Source organism: Hyperolius riggenbachi, chromosome 3 (genome assembly GCF_040937935.1).
Source record: "Hyperolius riggenbachi isolate aHypRig1 chromosome 3, aHypRig1.pri, whole genome shotgun sequence".
Classification (NCBI taxonomy): domain Eukaryota; kingdom Metazoa; phylum Chordata; class Amphibia; order Anura; family Hyperoliidae; genus Hyperolius; species Hyperolius riggenbachi.
The window spans coordinates 55205609-55227857 of record NC_090648.1 but is presented as its reverse complement, the minus strand read 5'-3'; the positions used below and the strand labels follow the sequence as shown (position 1 = coordinate 55227857).

Below are 22249 nucleotides of genomic sequence, written 5' to 3'. Positions count from 1 at the left end.
CCCACAGACTATGACAGTTTGTGAAGGGTATGAATAATTTTGGACTGGACACTTTTTGCTCAAATGTAAATAAAAGCTGAGAAATGTTTTTTCCACGATAATGCCTCTTGTACATTGTCTTATTATCTCTTGGGAGACACCTATGTCACTTCCCGTCAAAAAATTGCATGCTGGTTGAATAAAAGTAACTTTAAAGGGGTTCTGTGGAGTGCTGGAAAAAAATAAAAACCGACACCTGGGGCTTCAATCAGCCCCCTGTAGTTGTCATGTCCCACGCCGTCCTCCTCCGATCACCCGTTTCCCCCGCCGATGGCACCGGTCATTTATTCGTCTAACAAGATGAATAGTGTGCGCTCCTGCTCGCATCTCCAGGAGCTTACTGCGCAAGCGCAGTACAAAGGTTTTCTTGTACTATGCCTGCGCAGTAAACTCCCGGAGACGCAGGCAGGAGCGAGCACGCATGCCGCAGTCACATTAGATGCTCAATTAGACCAGGACTAGTGGCGGGGAACGGAGAATCGGAGGAGGACGGCGCTGGACATAACAACTACAGGGGGCTGATTGAAGCCCCAGGTAAGTGTCACATTTTGTTTTTTCCAGCACTCCACAGATCCCCTGTGCCAGGGGTATGAATAATTATGGGCAGCACTAATATATATATATATATATATATATATATATATATATATGTATATGTATATGTATATATATATATATATATATATATATATATATATATATATATATAATGTGTGTGTGTGGGGGATCTGTAATCGTCAAGTAGATGCAAATTACTTCGGGTTGATGCAAATCTATGCAAATTGTTATGCAAAATTATGCAGCTTGAAAATTTTACCTCTGCAGGATTTGATTGGTTCATTTTCAAGCGGCATACATTTGCATAAACTTGCATCAACTCAAAGTTATTTGCATCTACTTGACCATCACTAATCCCCGCAGAGGTCATGGATTAGGTAAAACAGCTGCCACTACACTTACTACATATACGCAGGGGGAGCGAAGACAAAGGGGAGGGAGGTGTGGAGATGTGAGGGAGAGGGACAGAGCAAAAACACAGGACAGAAGGGGACACAGGAGGACACCAATTGGGGAGAACATGTACAAAGACGCTCCTGGAACATGGACGCGCCAGGATTAGTATTTATATTTCTTTTCCCCTGGTTCTTGCCCTCTAAACCTAGATGCATCTTATATTCCGAAGCATCGTACATTGTATGTATATGTATATATATATATATATATATATATATATATATATATATATATATATATATATATATATATATATATATATATATATACAGTATATATATATATATATATATATATATATATATATATATATATATATATATACAGTGGTTTGCAAAAGTATTCGGCCCCCTTGAAGTTTTCCACATTTTGTCACGTTACTGCCACAAACATGAATCAATTTTATTGGAATTCCACGTGAAAGACCAATATAAAGTGGTGTACATGTGAGAAGTGGAACGAAAATCATACATAACTCCAAACATTTTTTACAAATCAATAACTGCAAAGTGGGGTGTGCGTAATTATTCAGCCCCCTGAGTAAATACTTTGTAGAGCCACCTTTTGCTGCAATTACAGCTGCCAGTTGTAAGAAATCCCCTTTATTCCGGCACCAGCAACTCATTAGTAAGAGCTGCAAACCTGACTCATCACAGCAAACAGCATAGGAGATTGAACTTATTTAGTCGGCTTCCAAGTTTTAAACGAGTTTATTCAGTAAACAGATATACAGATACAATTAGTTACACCTTAGCAAAGCAAATTCTTCTGTTTTAAAGAGACACTGAAGCGAAAAAAAAAATATGATATAGTGAATTGGTTGTGTACTATGAATAATTACTAGAAGATTAGCAGCAAAGAAAATATTCTCATACTTTTATTTTCAGGTATATAGTGTTTTTTTCTAACATTGCATCATTTTATAATATGTGCAGATTACACAACACTCATCATTCAAAATGAGTCTTTCAGAGCAGTCTGTGAAGTAATGACCTCTCCTCTGCCAGAGGAAAAGTAAACAGTTCACTTACAGTTGAGATAATAAAAGTCAGATAACAGCCCTCTCCACGACTAAGTTAGTCGGAGAGCTTAATGGCTTGTTTGCATAGAGATGAGAACTGGAGTTTCTCAACTCTTCCTGTACTGGAAACAATTAGACTGATGTATCTGATCTTAATGTTTTATTTCTTAGCTGTACTACATATACAAATCATAATATCATAATTTTTTTTTCGCTTCAGTGTCTCTTTAAGTCCGTTGCGTTACAAGCTCTTGGTCCCATTCCTGGTGAAGGTGACCAGTTGTTATCTTCTGTCTATACTACGTTACATCTAGCTACCACATCTAACTAGGCCCTGAGGCCTATCTAATATATACAGCATATATTATATCAGATTACATAAATAAAGGAAGGTAATTAGGGTTCCAGTCAGTAGATAGAGAGCATGAAAGTAAGAGTGCCCTCGGTTGGCCCATCATGAACCTTAATACTGACCAGGAAAGAGTTAACTGTGTCATCATCTGAACCATCTATAATTGGTTCAGATCCCTTGTGATGTCATGATACACACCTACTCAATTAATATTCTATGAGCCCCCTTGTCCCAGCTGCAGGAATGTTCTGTTTTGTAAATATGGCCTATGTTGATTGTTCCCGTAGTCCATTTGTCTGGGGCAGTGTAGGCCTGTGGCTTTCCTTCAGGAACATGTTCAGGACATATTCCTGGTAACTGCCTGCAGCCTCGATTCTGCGAGAACCGCTTCTTAAAGGTATACTCTGCGAACAAGCCTTTTACCTAAAACTCAGTCCAAATAACTGAGGCCTACTTAAATTATAACACCAGTCTTTTAGGGTATCTCTCTACCAGCTTTGCACATCTAGAGACTGAAATCCTTGCCCATTCTTCTTTGCAAAACAGCTCCAGCTCAGTCAGATTAGATGGACAGCGTTTGTGAACAGCAGTTTTCAGATCTTGCCACAGATTCTCGATTGGATTTAGATCTGGATTTTGACTGGGCCATTCTAAAACATGCATATGTTTTGTTTTAAACCATTCCGTTGTTGCCCTGGCTTTATGTTTAGGGCCGTTGTCCTGCTGCAAACCACTGTATATATATATATATATATATATATATATATATATATATATATATATATATATATATATATATATATATATATATATATATATATATATATATATATACACTCAACTAAAGGATTATTAGGAACACCTGTTGAATTTCTCATTAATGCAATTATCTAATCAATCAATCACATGGCAGTTGCTTCAATGCATTTAGGGGTGTGGTCCTGGTCAAGACAATCTCCTGAACTCCAAACTAAATGTCAGACTGGGAAAGAAAGGTGATTTAAGCAATTTTGAGCGTGGCATGGTTGTTGGTGCCAGTTGGGCCGGTTTGAGTATTTCACAATCTGCTCAGTTACTGGGATTTTCACACACAACCATTTCTAGGGTTTACAAAGAATGGTGTGAATAGGGAAAAGCATCCAGTATGCGGCAGTCCTGTGGGCGAAAATGCTTTGTTGATGCTAGAGGTCAGGGGAGAATGGGCCGACTGATTCAAGCTGATAGAAGGGCAATGTTGACTGAAATAACCACTCGTTACAACCGAGGTCAGGGCCGGATTTGTTGAAAGGCCAGGGAGGCCCGTGACTAGGGCGGAGCCAAGGAAGGGGCGGGTTACAACCAGGCAGTCAAACTCGTGTGTGTGTCCCCAAAGCCGACCACACTGACTGTTCCACGGAGATGAGGGATAACATTGCTTGTCAGTAGCAGCCGCTCCCGCCCCCTCCCCTGCTCTGCACACACAGAAGCAGGTCTGTGTACAGCAGCAGCGGCTAAAGACAGAGCAAAGAGTGGGCAGCTTTGCTAATATGACAGGAGAAGAGCAGTGGCTGTATCACTGCATCCCTGCTCGCTGTCGTTCTCTATAGACGAGTGTTGAGCTGCCCCACCCCCGCTGCCTCCCGTGCTTGTGTCTGTGTCCCGGCCAGCTGAAGCACAGCAAGAGGAGAGGAGTTAAGCTCAGCGTTCAGCTACGATGTGATAGTGAAAAGGTCCTGGCCTCGCATCCAGCTGTGAGAGGACATTTATCATTCAGTGGAGGAGGGGACCCGGGCAGTGTAAGTTGATAAAGATGAACTCTTTCTGTGCTTGTGCTGAACTCATCAGGTTTAAAATGAGACCTAAAAACAGCAACACAAACATGATTTACATACCTGGGGCTTCTTCTTGCCCCCCATAGTGTTCTTGCCCCTCAGTTCCTTTGGACTCTATCATATAACTGGTACCCCTCTTAAAAAGTTTCAATTGGCCTGAGTGGCAGCTTGGTGCATGTAATGTCCTGTGTGCGCAATGCCTCCTCAATCATGCTCCTCAGCGGCTGTGCCCAGCGTCCCCAGCCAGTAACATGCTGTGCATGCGCGGTTCTGATTCTTTCCAAACCACACGTGAAGAACGCTCTGGGCCATGACTGCCTTGCCTAGCTTCTCGAAAGCATGATCAAGTACATTACTAGTACTACATGCACCATAGCTGCGACTGTGGCCAATTGCAGCTTTTTAAGTGGAGCAACAGCAGATGGAGATGAGTCTAAAGGAACTGAGGGGCCAGAAACACTATAGGGGGAGAGGAGGGGGCTGAAGGAAGCCTCAGGTATGTGTAAATCGTGTTTTGTTTACTTTACATTTTCTAGAATTGTGTGGTGGTTTTACTTAATTTTAAAAACAAACAAAACTGTACTTTTACTTAGCCCCTTCCAGCCCCCCATAGTCCCTGAGAGGTCCCAAGGCATTATCTGGGCCCCCTCCGTTTTCCCACTGGTAGCTCCATAAGTTTGGCGACTGGGACTGCAGGCGCACCTACTGCGTATGCACGGTCCCGTCCATGTGTTCTTCTCTAGTATACCCCCTCTCCATCCTGGCCATTTAACCCATACTGTGGCTTCCAGTACTGGTGCCTCTGTCCTCCTACATAAGGGGTGAGAGGGGGTTCTTCTGGCTACTTATACTGCTAAGGGGGGGAATAGTTACCTATACTGGGGAAAGTGGTCTTCTGGGTACCCATACTGCTGCCTGGGACCCACTTGTTCCTTGTGGTTGTGCTCTTATCTGTGTACAAGCACAACCGTACTGGGCATGTGCAAGTACAGTCTGCGCTTGCCCAGTCCAATAACACGAAGCTGCTCGTGCACAAAGGAAAAAGCCATACACAAGTGGCTTTGTGCTACTGGAAATTTGCGGCTCATACTTGCGCATGCCCAGTACAATTGTGCTTGAACACAGATGGAAGTGCAGCCTCAAAGAAGAAGAGGGTCCCGAGCAGCAGTGGTGAGGTCTGAACATGCTCAGAGGGTCCCAAAACTGGAACAGTGGGCACCAGGAGGATCTACTATAGTAAGTATCTAAGCTAATTTTTATTTTTGCTTCAGGTTCTTCACTTTAGGGGCCCTGACACACCAAAAAAACGTTTTCGTAGGTAGTTGTTTTTTAAAAATGCTTCCATAAAATTTGCATTGAAAATGCGGTAAAATCGTGGCTAAATCGCAGCGATCAGGATTTTTTGAAAAATCGCGATCTCGGCTATTTTGCTGCAGTTTTAATGTAAGTCAATACAAGCATTTTTTGAAGAAAAAAAAAACCAGCAAAACACTTTTTGGTGTGTCAGGACCCTAAGATTGTATGTTTGGAGAAAAAGTGTATGTAAGTTGGGGGAAATGAGGGAGGGGGGGGGGCGTGGATCTCCTATTGGTCAGGGGGGCGACTGGTGACAGTGGGCCTTGGGCGGGAAAAAAGTACAAATCCGGCCCTGACCGAGGTATGCAGCAAAGCATTTGTGAAGCCACAACACGCACAACCTTGAGGCGGATGGGCTACAAGAGCAGAAGACCCCCCCCCCCCCCCCCGGGTACCACTCATCTCCACTAAAAATGGGAAAAAGAGGCTACAATTTGCACGTGCTCACCAAAATTGGACAGAGTCAGAATTTGGCGTAAACAGAATGAGAACATGGATCCACCATGCCTTGTTACCACTGTGCAGGCTGGTGGAGGTAGTGTAATAGTGTTGGGGATGTTTTTTTGGCACACTTTAGACCCCTTAGTGCCAATTGGGCATCATTTAAATGCCATGGGCTACCTGAGCATTGTTTCTGACCATGTCCATCCCTTCATGACCACCATGTACCAATCCTCCGATGGCTACTTCCAGCAGGATAATGCACCATGTCACAAAGCTCGATTAATTTCAAATTGGTTTCTTGAACATGACAATGAGTTCACTGTACTAAAATGGCCCCCACAGTCACCAGATCTCAACCCAATAGAGCATCTTTGGGGTGTGATGGAACGGGAGCTTCCTGCCCTGGATGTGCATCCCACAAATCTCCATCAACTGCAAGATGCTATCCTATCAATATGGGCCAACATTTCAAAGGAATGCTTTCAGCACCTTGTTGAATCAATGCCACATAGAATTAAGGCAGTTCTGAGGGCGAAAAACACACACACACACACACACGCACGCACGCACGCACGCACGCACGCACACACACACACACACACACACACACACCTGATCTTTCAGGGTTAATTTCCCACAGATCCAACTATCGGGTAATTCTGATCGAGAAAACCATGTCCAACCTCCAGGAGTCTCCATGAGGCTGAAGCTCAGAGCTGACCACAAGGCCAGTGTGGGACTAGTAGCCGTGGATAAAGGAGTCTATGGGCTGAATAACAGGAATAAGATTTCACAGACCAAGGTATGTTCAAACCATTCCTGGAGCAACTTTATTAATGCTAATTAACCACTTAAATCCGAAGTGGCATGTGACATAATGAGATAGACATGTATATGTACAGTGCCAAGCACACAACTAACTATGCGTTCCTGTTTTTTTTACTTTCTTTGCCTAAGGCTAGATTTCCAGTGGGACGTTATCGTCCTGCATTTATAAAGTGGCATAACGCAGGTTACCGCGCTGCAGTCTTAACCCTATGCGACGTTCACAGTGCGATGTTAAAGTCGCGTTGTAAATGTTGCATTTATTGTGATGACGCACTGCTGCAGTGCATTACTTCTAAACGCAGAGATGAACAGATACAGGGAAGCATACTTTTCATTGCCTCTATGCTCTACTGTATCTACTGTCTGCTGTATGTGACGGGAATGCAGCGTTAAGTTGCGTTGCGACTTTTTTGTTGTGTTGCAATTTTGCATTGCGGCTGTAACATCACAACGCAACGTCCTACTGTGAATCTAGCCTGAAAGAGTTAAACATCAGGTATGGAAGTGACAGTTTTTGTGGGATGTGTTTATTTTCACCTGGGATGTCCTTTTAGGACCTGAGGTCTCTGGCCTCTTTAAGGACCACTATTGCGAAAAAATAGTAACATTTAAAATGTATGTGAACACATACAAATAATATGTATGTTTCTTCCACAGTAAAATGAGCTGTAAATTACTTTTCTCCTATGTTGCAGTTACTTGCAGTAGTTAGTAGAAATCTGAGGAAACTGACAAGTTTTTGACTAGTCCATGTCTTCATGGGGGATTCTTAGTATTTTATTTCTTTACAAAAGCACTCCCTGGAAAGCATCTCTACAAAGATGCAGATTTCTGCTACCTACTGTAAGCGACAGCAATATAGGAGAAAAGTAATTTATAGCACAGTTTACTCTGGGAGAAATTCACTTTTTCTTTGTGTTTTCATGTATTTTACATTTTACGATTTTCACGATAGTGGTCCTATAAAGGGATATCAGCAGCAAATACCTAAGAAAGTTTTTAAAATCAGTGGCAGATACAATGACAATACTTCACCCAAAGTATCTTAATGGCAATCTGCAGCAGTGCCCTGGACTATTTCATCTTTATTTTCCTGCAGTTTCTCCTTGTATCAAATAGCTGCAGGAACTGCCATGCTCGAAAAGTCAACCCTCCCTCTTCCCCTCTTTCTCACTATCATTGGCCTGCAACAGGGTGTGAAGTTCAGCATGTGCGACTTCTCTGAACTGTTTGAAGAACAGTATATGTATGATTACCGCGCACCTAGTAGCACCACAATAAGGAGCTTTAACAAAAATGTTGGCTGCAAGGAGAAAAATGGATCTGTACCCCAATCCACTCGAATTGAACAAAAAACACAGTATTACTCCTGCGCACTCAAAACCAATTTAATACCATCAATTAAATAACAATAAAAATCATACCACACAGGAGTAGCTCCACTATATTCACAACCACACTGTCACTCACATCCAGACAAATCTGCAGGTATGCAGAGACCTTACACACCTCTCACACTGAAAAGTCCTGCAGGATCCTGCTAATTAGCCTGATGGTTCACAGCGGCAGTTTGAGGATGCAAAAACTTTAGTGGCAGATTAAGGATCCAATAAAAAATCCCAATAAAAAGTTCCACAATAAAACAATAAATTCTCCGGATCAATGCCAGTGGTAAATATTATCCTCTTAGTAATGTAAAGCATAACACAACGTTGCAATAAGGCTGCATACTCACGACTCCTGTTATGAGTAGTGGTAACGATTTTTATCAGACATTGGCAGCTTCTAATGAGTCCTGCTACTTGGTAGGTATATCCAGTATAGCTGAACAGTCCGTTACAGGAGGAGTCGGACTTGCACTCCTGGGAATGAGCAGCTGCGGCCGTCAGCTCTCACTCTATGCCGGGATCCGGGTGTTGTATTCAGCGGACACTGTAACCAGCCCCGTAGTCCAGAAGTGATGGTATCATGACGTCACATACACTGTATCCAATTACGCTGACATGTTTCGAGAGGATTCGCCTCTCTTCCTCAGAGGAAGAGTCGTGAGTATGCAGCCTTATTGCAACGCTGTGTTATGCTTTACATTACTAAGAGGATTATATTTACCACTGGCATTGATCCGGAGAATTTATTGTTTTATTGTGGAACTTTTTATTGGATCCTTAATCTGCCACTGAAGTGTTTGCTCGCATATTTTTGCATCTTCAAATTGCCGCTCTGAACCATCAGGCTAATTAGCAGGATCCTGCAGGACTTTTCAGTGTGAGAGGTGTGTAAGGTCTCTGCATACCTGCAGATTTGTCTGGATGTTTGAAGAACAGTGTCCGGTCCCCTTCCCTCTTCCTATCCCCTCTCTCCTGCTGCAAGTTTTGTTTGTTCTTAGCTACTGTACAATAAATCCTAATTACAACAGTCCTTATCTGCCAAAAAATACGCGTACGTTAAAAAGGGGCGCTGGGAAAAAAGGGCGCGGGGTTTTAAACGATAAGCATGGATAACGTTTAAAAATGTATTGTACTGTATTTCGTTTAAAATTAATGTTTTATAAAGTTATAAATCATTAAATAATGTGCATTAAATCGGCAATTGTAAAAACGTTAATCTTCCGTTTAAATAGTGAAACGTATAATAACGTTTAAAAAAAAATTACTAAGTAACCCTCCCTGTACCTACCCCTAACCCCTAGACCCCCTGTTGATGCCTAAACCTAAGACCCCCCCCCCCTGTTGGTGCCTAAGTAACCCTCCCTGTACCTACCCCTAACCCCTAGACCCCCCTGTTAGTGCCTAAACCTAAGACCCCCCTGTTGGTGCCTAAACCTAAGACCCCCCTGTTAGTGCCTAAACCTAAGACCCCCCTGTTGGTGCCTAAACCTAAGACCCCCCTGTTGGTGCGTAAACCTAAGACCCCCTGTTGGTGCCTAAACCTAAGACCCCCCTGTTGGTGCCTAAACCTAAGACCCCCCTGTTGGTGCCTAAACCTAAGACCCCCTGTTGGTGCCTAAACCTAAGACCCCCCTGTTGGTGCCTAAACCTAAGACCCCCCTGTTGGTGCCTAAACCTAAGACCCCCCTGTTGGTGCCTAAACCTAAGACCCCCCTGTTGGTGCCTAAACCTAAGACCACCCTGTTGGTGCCTAAACCTAAGACCCTCCTTAGTGCTCACTGTATTGTGTGTAGAATAATGTTTTAAAAACAGTAAGGGATAAAATATATTACAATTTACATTACGTACTGATCGCTTTGTTTTGTGAATAATAATGTTTTACAAACAGTAAGGGATAACATATAAAATAATGTTTTATTGAAATAAGAAACGTAAATCATCACAAGCAGTTATAAAACATGAAAAATCTTTGGGCGCCGTTGGAAAACGTTATTATTCTCGGGCACCCTTTTTTCCTGTTCGGCGCCCATTAAACGATAATTATTATAGGAGTGAATGGCGGCGCCCGATTTGTCCACTAGCCTCCTGCGCCCTTTTTTACTGTTACCAAAAAATACAGCCTGTACTTAAAGAGAACCAGAGACAAAGCACCCTCATGTATTTTACCATATATATCAGTGGGAACATGACAGTAAACACCTACTCTGCTATTTGTTTCATTCTTCACTGCTCATTCTGCTTGTATCAGCTCTGATAAGAATCCCTGACTGAACATTCAGTCTAGCTTTGCCCCATAATGATTATAGCTGAGTCAGTCTTCTGTGATGCCTTTCCAAGCCCAAGTCTGCCCCCTTGTGGCTCTGCTTTCCTGCTATTTATCCTCCTAGCAGAAAAGCAGAGCCACAAGGGGTCAGACTTGGGCTTGAAAAGACATCACAGAAGACTGACTCAGCTATAATCATTATGGGGCAAAGCTAGACTGAATGCTCAGTCGGGGATTCTTATCAGAGCTGATAGCAGGCAGGCTGAGCAGTGAAGAGTGAAACAAAACAGCAGAGTAGGTGTTTACTGTCATGTTACCATTGATATATATGGTAAAAATACATGAGGGTACTTGTCTCCGGTTCTCCTTAACTCTTGAGATGAGGTAACTCAGATTTTTTTATTAATGAGCCACATTGTTAGCATGCATTTTTACTGTCCCGGTTCTGCTCATTGTCATCAGTCCCCAACCCCCCCCCCCCCCCCCTAACTCACCCCTCGCGCTCCTCCAGTCATTTTCATACTCAATGGTATCCTCGAATAGAGTATGAAAAATCAGGAAGCTCCCCCAGTGATGGTGCATAGTGGAAGTTCAGAAGTGGAAGTACCTATCCATGTGAGCACAAAGGAAGCAGTCGCTTGTTCATGAGCGCCTTCTTCCGTTGCGCAGGCGCAGCTCAAAACTCGGGCCTGCGCACTTCGCAGTATGGCTGTGCCACTTAGAGAAACTTACGGGTGGCAAGGGAGCAACAAGGACTGAGAACGGGTGTGACCCCAACGGCAATAAGCAGAGCCAGTACGCTCCTAAATAGGTAATCCTAATAGGTAATCTAAAGCTTTCCAAAAACAAAGCTTTAATCACTGCAATTGGCTCAGAGTAATCAAAGGGTGAGGAACCAGTGAAACTGGACCCAACAACTGCAGCGACTGTCCAAAGACTGAAGGGGGCCATCTGCTGGTGGGCAGTGGCTGTCCATAGCAGTTCATGCAAGTGCTGCCACCAGCAGGAGAACTGAGGCCATGATCGTGACCGATTTGTACAATAATGTTACGTTTTCTGTTATTGTTGGGGGGGATGGTGATGTTGACGTAGCCACACCCCTTCTCGCATGGATTCAGTGTCACCTGCACCTCAGGAGAGCTGATAACTTTCACACTAAACAAGCTGCCTGAAATCCAATGGTGAGTGTGTTGATGAGGTGGGCTCTCCAGGAAATATTCCAATCTGCTTGTTATACCTGTTCCTGTACACTCTTGGAAAATGTGTATATTTCATGTACATGTGTTTAGAATCAGAATCACATTTTTTGGCCAAATAGGTTTGCCCTCCTTAGAAGGAATTTTACTTGGCAGTTACTTACCAGACAAAACAATACAAGGGTAGACAGTATAGATATTTGAAGTCAAGGACAGTATGTTATAGTGGCTACGGCAATAAACAGGTGAGAAGTGTTCATTTTCAGTTTAGTTCTATGCTGTAACACTTCCAAGTCCTAGCAGCTCTAGCGTGGTTCTGCATTAAGCATGGCTGCTGCCTGAGGAAAGAAGCTGTTCCTGTGTCTAGAGGTTTTACTTGTGACTGACCGGTGTCTCACACCTAAAGTGAGCAAGGTAAGAAGGGTCAGAGGCAATCTTGCTCACTCTATTTCTGCACCTGCTAGTGTAAAGATCCTGCAGGGAAGGTAAGCTATAGTCAATTATCCTTTCCGCTGTTTGGATGATGCACTGCATCCTCCCCTTTTCAAATGCTGAGCAGGAGCCGAACCAGACAGTCATGGATGATGTCATGGTAGATTTGATGATCGCAGTGTAGAACTGTTCCATTCATTTTAGTTATTAGGCCAAACTTTTTCTGCCTTAGGTGATACATCCTCTGAGCTTTCTCGATGGTAGTGACAGTATTGTTGTCCCATTTTAGGTTATTTGAAATTGTGGACCCAAGAAACCTGAATGACTCTACCTGGGTTACTGTAGATCCATTTATGGTTAGGGGGAGGTGCTGGGGGAGGTGGGCGGAGAGATCTCCTGGAGTCTATTATCATCTCCATGGTTTTAAGAGCATTTAGTTCCAAGTTGTTGCTGCTGCACCAGGAGGAAAGCTGTTCCACCACATGCCTGTATGCAGACTCTTCCCCATTTTGTATGAGATCAACTACTGTTGTCATCTGTAAACTTCAGAACGTTAACAGATTGATCTGTCGAGGTGCATTCATTGGTGTACAGGGAGTAGAGCAGTGGGGAAAGCACACAGCCCTGAGGTGCCCCAGTACTGACTATCAGAGAGCATGATGTGTGTTTCCATCTGCTACTTGTTTTGATTGCCTCTGAAGAAGCGACCATCAATGTTATGGTTTGATTGCCCCTGAAGAGTATTCATACTAGAACCTGTTTTTTATTGGATTTTAAAAGTTACACATTATATGAATATTCACTGTGCACAATTTGTATGTTCGTATTGGTGCTTAGTTTCTGTACTGAGATTAACCATTGGTAAATCATGTTGATCTTAGACAATGCAGATGTGAAATGTGATGGGCATAAAGATCTTTTCTTTTATCCTTTATAAAGGTGTGGGATTTGGTGGAGAAGTATGACACTGGCTGCACCCCGGGGGGCGGTGCTGATGCTGCAGGAGTGTTTTACGATGCCGGTTTGTCTCTAGGCAACAACTTCCATGGTTTAACACCTCAGAGATCAGGTGATAACAATATATAACCATATACCTACAGGCTTTGTCTACATAAGAACAAGGAAGAAAACAATAGTACTCATTCCGATATGAATCGATTACCAGTTAAAAGCCCTATTTCACTCTTCCATTCTTTTTAATGCATATATTAGTGCATTTGCATTAGTTAGTAAAGTGTACCAGAGACGGTTATACATACCTGGGGCTTCCTCCAGCCCCCTCCAGGCTGATCGCTCCCTCACTGTCCTCCTCTACTGGCTGTATCATCCGCAATTGGCCACAGAGTGTTCTCCCAGTCAGGGCCACTCGGCGCAGGCACAGTCCAGCCACACACACACTCCCTGTCGAACTCCCGTCACTGGAAGCTTTCTTCTCCTACAATCCCGCTAAAGGGAGTAGGACAGACGCGCGCGAGCAGCCATGCCAAGCTTGCGCAAAACACCCCCACCTCCGGGGCCAATTGTGGACAATCCAGGTGATGGAGGAGGATGGTAAGAGAGCGATCAGCCTGGAGGGGGCTGGAGGAAGCCCCGAGCTGTACATGAAGGAGAGGAGCTGCTGTTCATGGACATTACATATGGATGTCCAGTGCTGAGACTCCTGAAATGAAGCTGTGCAGTAGCACAGACCTGCTTGGGCTTTGGCAGAGAATGCCAAGCCAGATCGGGCCTGTGCTACTGCCCAGGCACAGATGGGGCGCGTTCAGGGCCGGTTCTAGTAAGAATGGGGCCCCAGGGCAAAATTAACCTGGGGTCACCTCCAACTGTCACCCCAGACAAAAAAGCTGCATCAGGGGCCCTTTGTTGCAGTCAAATTATTCTCCTGGGCCCCTGTGCTGGCTGCTGACCCTCCCTCTCAATCACCTCTCAACTTAACTTTGCTCCCTGGGGCATAGGGAGTAACAGTTAAGATGGGAGGAGACACCTTAGGCGCCCCCTTTGCCTCTATGATAGCGCCAGCCCTGGTCACATGTGCTCAGTAGCGTAGATCTGATTGGGCCCTTCTTTTTCTGCCGTGGCCTGAGCAGGTCCGTACTACTGTGCAGCCCTTGTCGATTTGCGGAGACTGTGCTGGAACAAGCCGGTGGAGGAGGACAGGCAAGCCTCAGGAGGACCTAGAACAGGCAAACTACGGACCGCGTGTGCTGTAAATGGCTGACAGCATGTAATGCGCTTGGCACGTCCTGATGGCGTGTCATGTGATGCCCTGTTCCCATGGAGAAGCGACGCGGAAAACGGTGATCAGTTGAGTTTTAACTCACTGTTATCAGTCACTTGCTCCCGACTGTACAGTGAGGGAAGGAGGATTGGAGGAATCTTAAGAATGTGGCCCTCGGTCCGCAGAATGCAGCCCGGGCCGTGCAAAGTTTGTCCAGCCCTGACTTACAGGCTTTCACCTCCTGAGGCAAGTACCCAATATGGATACATTTTTATCCTTACAAATTTCCTTTACAATTTTTAGGTTGAAGTAAATATGACCAATAAACCATAGTTTTATTAGTTATTGTTTTATCAGACGTGCCGGTGGATAATGGACAGTTGCACACATTGCTCTGTGTGATTGTATAAATGACTGACCAATGTAATATGTCAAAACCAGGAGCCCACAGGAGATTAGTTGGAACAAAATATCAGTCAGAAGAGTTAGGGGACAGGCGTGTGTATTGATTTGATGGTTCTGGCCATTCAGTTACCCAGAGGGCTGGCCGCAGATCTGTACTAAGCCTTGGCTGAGATGAACCAGGAGACCTGCAAACATTGTCATCTTGAGTCCATATAATCTATATATCTTTTACTCAACAGATCTCCTGTGTAAGGAAACATTAAATCGCAGAAGGCGTGACACCGCGGTGCTTCTTGAAACAAAGGACACTCGAGGTAAAATCAAAACGAAAGCAGGATGAATAACCACTTCACTACTGAGAGGTTTTTTCCCTTCTGTACCAGAGCAAGTTTCACTTTTCAGCACTGCTTCCATTCATTCTCCAATAACTTTATCACTACTTATCACAACACAACAATCTATATCTTGTTTCTTTTTGCCACCAATTAGGCTTTTATTGGTTGGTACATTTTTGCTAAGAATTATTTTATTCTAAATGCATTTTATTGTGAAAAATAAGAAAAAATTAAAAAATCATTATTTCTCAGTTTTTGTCCATTATAGTTTTAAAATAATACATGCTACAGTAATTAAAACTCACACATTTTATTTGCCAATTTGCTCTGGTTTTTAAAACATTTAAAATATTTCCCTAGTAAAATGCATGGCCCCAAATTTTTTTTGAAATAAAGCATTTTTTTCAATTTTGCATCCATCACGAATTACAAGACCATAATTTCAATAAATGATATTAATATACCCTTTTGATATACATATTAAAAAAAAGTTCAGTCCCTAAGGTAACTATTTATGTATTTTATTTAATTGTGTTTGTTTTTTTGTTTGTTTTTTATGCATATACTTTCTTTTGGTAACTATGAAGGAGTGTGGAAGGTTAGGGGTTGATTTTAATGGTATATTTGTCTACTTTGATTTAAAAAAAAATGTATGTAGATGTAATTTTACTATTTTGTCACAAGATGTCCTTGTGCATTATTTCCTGTTAGCATTCTGTTAATACGCTAACAGGAAGTAATGCATGGACATGTTACTTCGTTAGTTACAATTACCGCAGGCATCTCATTGATGCCATCGATCATTGACACGGGGACTTAGATCAATGGGAACTTAAATCAATAGATCAATGAATGGGAACATTGATCTACCCCCTAACTGGTGGTGGTGAGAACACGCGTGGGAGCGAGTGGCAGCCATCTGCCGCAATAGACAATTATCTACATCATTGGGCAGAGACCGAAGTCCGTCTCAAACCACAAAATCTGTTTTCTCCTAACTTATTTTATATTGTCCACTATGAAAATGATATAAAAAGTACAATTGTCTGTATATGTATATTTAAGACAGCTAAATAAAGCTGAACTTTATTTGAAAAATTGGCATAACATATATCAGTGCTCCAGAAACTAAACGGAAATATAATATTAGTAAAATTGCCCTTACTTTTTAGTCAGCAGCCAAATTCACTTTTCCTGACATTGCAGGTGATGCAAAACATATATACTTGTAGCCATGGCAACATACCCTGGTTAGTGAACACCACACTTACATCTCCCTTTGCAGAGACTCTGTAGAGACACCCAGTTAGCACTAGTAAGTCCAGGCGTTCCATAATCATCTCAGCTGCTTCAGGCAGGGAAGACACTTAGCAGAATTGCATGCGTTTTCCACTATTTGTTATGGGGAAAACGCATGCAATTCTGCTAAGTGTGTTCCCTGCCTCAGAAAGGAATTTTCCTTTTAACCACTTGCCAACCGCCCACAGCCGATGGTTATGCGGCGATCTGCCGCCGGCGACAGGCTCCGCCCACCTGGCGCAGTAACCCGCCGGCCGTTCGGAAGCGCCGGCGGGTTATTAGCTGCTCGATCGCCGCCATGGAAGTGTATAATCCACTTTGTAATGTATACAAAGCGTATTATACAGGCTGCTTCCTGCCCTGGTGGTCCCAGTGATCGAGGGACCACCAGGGCAGGCTGCAGCCCCCCAGGTAAGCACCCAAGCACAGTGATCTCCCCCCCCCTTCCCTCTGATCGCCCACAGCACCCCTCAGACCCCCCTGCCCACCCCCCCCCGACCCCTGTTTGCACCCAATCACCCCCCTAATCACCCATCAATCACTCCCTGTCCCTATCTGTCAGCACTATTTTTTTTTATTAGGTCCTAAACTGCCCCCTGGGGGCTCCTGATCAACCCCCACACTCTCCCCATACCCCCCCCCCCTATCTTCCCCTGTAATCACCTGTCAATCATCTATCAATCACCACCTGTCACTGCCACCTATCAGATCAGACCCTAACCTGCGTCTTACGGGCATCTGATCACCCACCCACACCACCTCAGATCACCTCCAAAGTGCATTGTTTACATCTGCTCTGCCATCTACTCGCCCACGGATCACCCATCAATCACCCCCTGTCACCACCTGTCACTGCTACCCATCAGATCAGACCCCTATCTGCCCCTAGGGCACCCAATCACCCACCCACAACCTCAGAATGACCTAAGACCCCCCCAGACCCCCCCCCCTGTGTACTGTATACATCTATTCTCCCCTGTAATCACCTGTCAATCACCTGTCAATCACCCGTCAATCACCCCATCACCACCTGTCACTGCCACCCATCAGATCAGACCCTAACCTGCCTTTTACGGGCATCTGATCACCCACCCACACCATCAGATCGCCCGCAGACCCACCCTCAGATCACCTCCAAAGTGCATTGTTTACATCTGTGCTGCCATCTAATCACCCACTGATCACCCATCAATCACCCCCCTAATCACCCATCAATCACTCCCTGTCCCTATCTGTCAGCACTATTATTTTTATTAGGTCCTAAACTGCCCCCTGGGGGCTCCTGATCAACCCCCACACTCTCAGATCCTCCCCATATCCCCCCCCCCCCCCTCTGTACTGTATACATCTATCTTCCCCTGTAATCACCTGTCAATCATCCGTCAATCACCACCTGTCACTGCCACCTATTAGATCATACCCTAACCTGCCTCTTACGGGCATCTGATCACCCACCCACACCATCAGATCGCCCGCAGACCCACCCTCAGATCACCTCCAAAGTGCATTGTTTACATCTGCTCTGCCATCTACTCACCCACGGTTCACCCATCAATCACCCCCTGTCACCACCTGTCACTGCTACCCATCAGATCAGACCCTAATCTGCCCCTTGGGCACCCAATCACCCAACCACACCCTCAGACCTCCCTCAGACCCCAGCCCTGATCACCTCCCCAGTGCATTGCTTGCATCTATTCCCCCCTCTAATCACACCTTGAGACACCCATCAATCACCTCCTGTTACCACCTAGCACACCTACCCATCAGATCAGGCCCTAATTTGCCCCCTGCTTTTGATCACCCAGCCAAACCCTCACCTGCCCCACCGCAGTGACAGAATTTTTTTTTTCTGATCACTGCTGGTCTCTACGACTTAATTGTGGCTGAGACCAACCGTTATGCCACACAATACGCAACCGCCAATCCAAGAAGCTACCATGCCCAGCCTTTTCAGTGGAAACCACTCCAAGTTTCCGAACGTAACATTTTTTGGGGCCTTCTCCTTAACATGGGTCTAGTCAAAAATAATGTATTACGGTCTTATTGGTCTACGCACCCAATACATCACATGCCCATGTTCTCTGCTGCCATGTCTGGGTCACGATTTGAGAACATCCTGCGCTTCCTGCACTTCAGTGCCAATACAACCTGTCATCTAAGAGGCCACCTTGCTTATGACCGGTTCTACAAAATTCGCCCCCTCATAGACCACCTGTCATCAAAATTTGCAGATGCTTATACCTCTGAACAGTCATTTTGAGGCATTTGGTTTCCAGACTACTCATGGTTTTGGGCCCCTAAAATGCCAGGGCAGTATAGGAACCCCACAAGTAACCCCATTTTAGAAACAAGACACCCCAAGGTATTCCGTTAGGTGTATGACGAGTTCATAGAAGATTTTATTTTTTGTCAAAAGTTAGCGGAAATTGATTTTTATTGTTTTGTTTTTTTACAAAGTATCATTTTCCACTAACTTGTGACAAAAAATAAAATCTTCTATGAACTCACCATACACCTAACGGAATACCTCAATAACTCACCATGCCTCTCAGTAAATAATTTGGGATGTCTTCTACTCTTCTTTCCAAAATGGGGTCATTTGGGGGGTATTTATACTATCCTGGAATTTTAGCACCTCATGAAACATGACAGGTGCTCAGAAAAGTCAGAGATGCTTCAAAATGGGAAAATTCACTTTTTGCACCATAGTTTGTAAACGCTATAACTTTTACCCAAACCAATAAATATACACTGAATGTTTTTTTTTTTTTTTTTATCAAAGACATGTAGCACAATAAATTTGGACAACAATGTATACAGAAGTTTTACTTTATTTGACAAATTTTATCACAGAAAGTTAAAAAAAAAATTTTTTTTGACAAAATTCATGTCTTTTTTTGATGAATATAATAAAAACTAAAAATCGCATCAGCAATCAAATAGCACCAAAAGAAAGCTGTATTAGTGACAAGAAAAGGAGGTAAAATGCATTTAGATAGCAGGTTGTATGACCGAGCAATAAACCATGAAAGCTGCAGTGGTCTGAATGGAAAAAAAGGCTCTGGTCCTTAAGGGTAGTGTTGGGCGAACAGTGTTCGCCACTGTTCGGGTTCTGCAGAACATCACCCTGTTCGGGTGATGTTCGAGTTCGGCCGAACACCTGACGGTGCTCGGCCAAACCGTTCGGCCATATGGCCGAACTAAGAGCGCATGGCCGAACGTTCCCCGAACGTTCGGCTAGCGCTGTGATTGGCCGAACGGGTCACGTGGTTCGGACCCGAACGCGCTCTGATTGGCCGAACGGTCACGTGGTTCGGGTAAATAAATACCCGAACCACGTCATATCTCCGCCATTTGTCTGTGGGTTTAGCTTTGGGTAGGCAGGCAGGGTAGTTCGCGCTCCAGCCACGCTAGCCAGGGTCCCCCCTGTCATTGTGTCACTGCTGGGAACAGTAGTACACCGCTTGCTCAGCCACACTATATAGCATTCTGTTTACTGCCACTCTGTGTACCTCGCTCAGCCACACTATATAGCATTCTGTTTACTGCCACTCTGTGTCTGCTGGGAATAGTAGTACACCGCTTGCTCAGCCACACTATATAGCATTCTGTTTACTGCCACTCTGTGTACCTCGCTCAGCCACACTATATAGCATTCTGTTTACTGCCACTCTGTGTCTGCTGGGAATAGTGGTACACCGCTCGCTCAGCCACACTATATAGCATTCTGTTCACTGTTCTGTGTCTGCTTGGAATAGTGGTACACCGCTCGCTCAGCCACACTATATAGCATTCTGTTTACTGTTCTGTGTCTGCTGGGAATAGTGGTACACCGCTCGCTCAGCCACACTATATAGCATTCTGTTTACTGTTCTGTGTCTGCTGGGAATAGTGGTACACCGCTCGCTCAGCCACACTATATAGCATTCTGTGCACTGTTCTGTGTCTGCTGGGAATAGTGGTACACCGCTCGCTCAGCCACACTATATAGCATTCTGTTCACTGTTCTGTGTCTGCTGGGAATAGTGGTACACCGCTCGCTCAGCCACACTATATAGCATTCTGTTTACTGTTCTGTGTCTGCTGGGAATAGTGGTACACCGCTCGCTCATCCACACTATATAGCATTCTGTTCACTGTTCTGTGTCTGCTGGGAATAGTGGTACACCGCCCGCTCAGCCACACTATATAGCATTCTGTTCACTGTTCTGTGTCTGCTGGGAATAGTGGTACACCGCTCGCTCAGCCACACTATATAGCATTCTGTTCACTGTTCTGTGTCTGCTGGGAACAGTAGTACACCGCTCGCTCAGCCAGAGTATATAGCATTGTGTTTACTGCCACTCTGTGTACACCGCTCAGCCAGACTATATACCATTGTTTACTGACACTCTGTGTACACCGCTCAGCCAGACTATATACCATTGTTTACTGACACTCTGTGTACACCGCTCAGCCAGACTATATACCATTGTTTACTGCCACTCTGATTCTGCTGGGAACAGTAGTACACCGCTCGCTCAGCCAGACTATATAGCATTGTGTTTACTGCCACTCTGTGTACACCGCTCAGCCAGACTATATACCATTGTTTACTGACACTCTGTGTACACCGCTCAGCCAGACTATATACCATTGTTTACTGCCACTCTGATTCTGCTGGGAACAGTAGTACACCGCTCGCTCAGCCAGACTATATAGCATTGTGTTTACTGCCACTCTGTGTACACCGCTCAGCCACACTATATAGCATTGCGTACTCTGCCAGTCAGTGTGTATATTGCTGGGATCAGTAATACTCCACTCACCGTCAACCACTATATGAGCTCAACATGAGTTCCCCAGAGACCTCCGCTGTGAGCAGCACTCCCAACAACAGCAACAGCCAACGCCCCACGCAAGCTATAACATCCACCCCAGCAGCCAGTGGTCAGCAGCAGCCCTCCCCGGAGGAGAACGTTGTGTCCATCAGTCCGTCGCCAGAGCGATTAATGAGGGCTGCCATTGAGGAGATGATGGGGCCTGATGTGGAGGAGGAGGTCTGGCTCAGGCCAGCATCCCAAGTTAATGTTGAGGACGATGAGGGGTCTGTGTCTGGGGATGTTGGGGTGGCAGAGGTGGTGGGTGGGTCAGACTCAGGAGAAGAGTTGTATGATGAGGATGATGATCGGGACCATCTGTATGTGCCTCAGAGTCCGACCCCGGAAAACATGTTGTATCGTGTGTTTAGGTACTAAAATCTGCGTTCCCTCCCAGTAGTGTTGGGCGAACAGTGTTTGCCACTGTTCGGGTTCTGCAGAACATCACCCTGTTCGGGGTGACTATATAGCAGACTATATAGCATTGTGTTTAATGCCACTCTGTGTACACGGCTCAGCCACACTATATAGCATTGTGTTTACTTCCACTCTGTGTCTGCTGGGAACAGTAGTACACCGCTCACCCGCCACTGTATAGCATTGTGCTCTGTGTCACTGCTGACAATAGTGGTACACCGCTCACCCACCACTGTATAGCATTTCTGTACTGCCACTGTACTGCTGCCAGTCAGCGTGTACTTTAAGGATAAGTGAAATGAGGAAGAAATCCGGTGAAAGAGGGAGGGGCAAGGGAAGAGGTGTTTCCCCTGACGGTTCACGTACAGGCCACAGGGAAGCACCCAAGAAAACCCACTCAATACTGCCCATGTTGTCCAGGACAACAACCCTCACAGATCCAAAAGAACAGGACCAGATAATTACTTGGATGACCTCTCAAGCGTCCAGCAGTGGGTTAAGCAGCACCAGCACATCACGCACGAGGTCCGAGTCCTCAGCCAGTTAAAGTCTGGGCTTTCTTTGAAGAC

General features: G+C 44.7%; 1 protein-coding gene across 1 annotated transcript in view; it reads left to right on the top strand.

Moving 5' to 3' along the window:
- LOC137562618 (A.superbus venom factor 1-like) overlaps positions 1-22249 on the top strand; it is a 231262-nt gene that overhangs the window by 91504 nt on the left and 117509 nt on the right. Inside the window, exons 14-16 of the mRNA XM_068274131.1 lie at positions 6678-6839; positions 13084-13213; positions 15007-15081. Of these exons, the coding sequence (XP_068130232.1) occupies positions 6678-6839; positions 13084-13213; positions 15007-15081 (367 nt within the window). The remainder of the gene's footprint in view (positions 1-6677; positions 6840-13083; positions 13214-15006; positions 15082-22249) is intronic.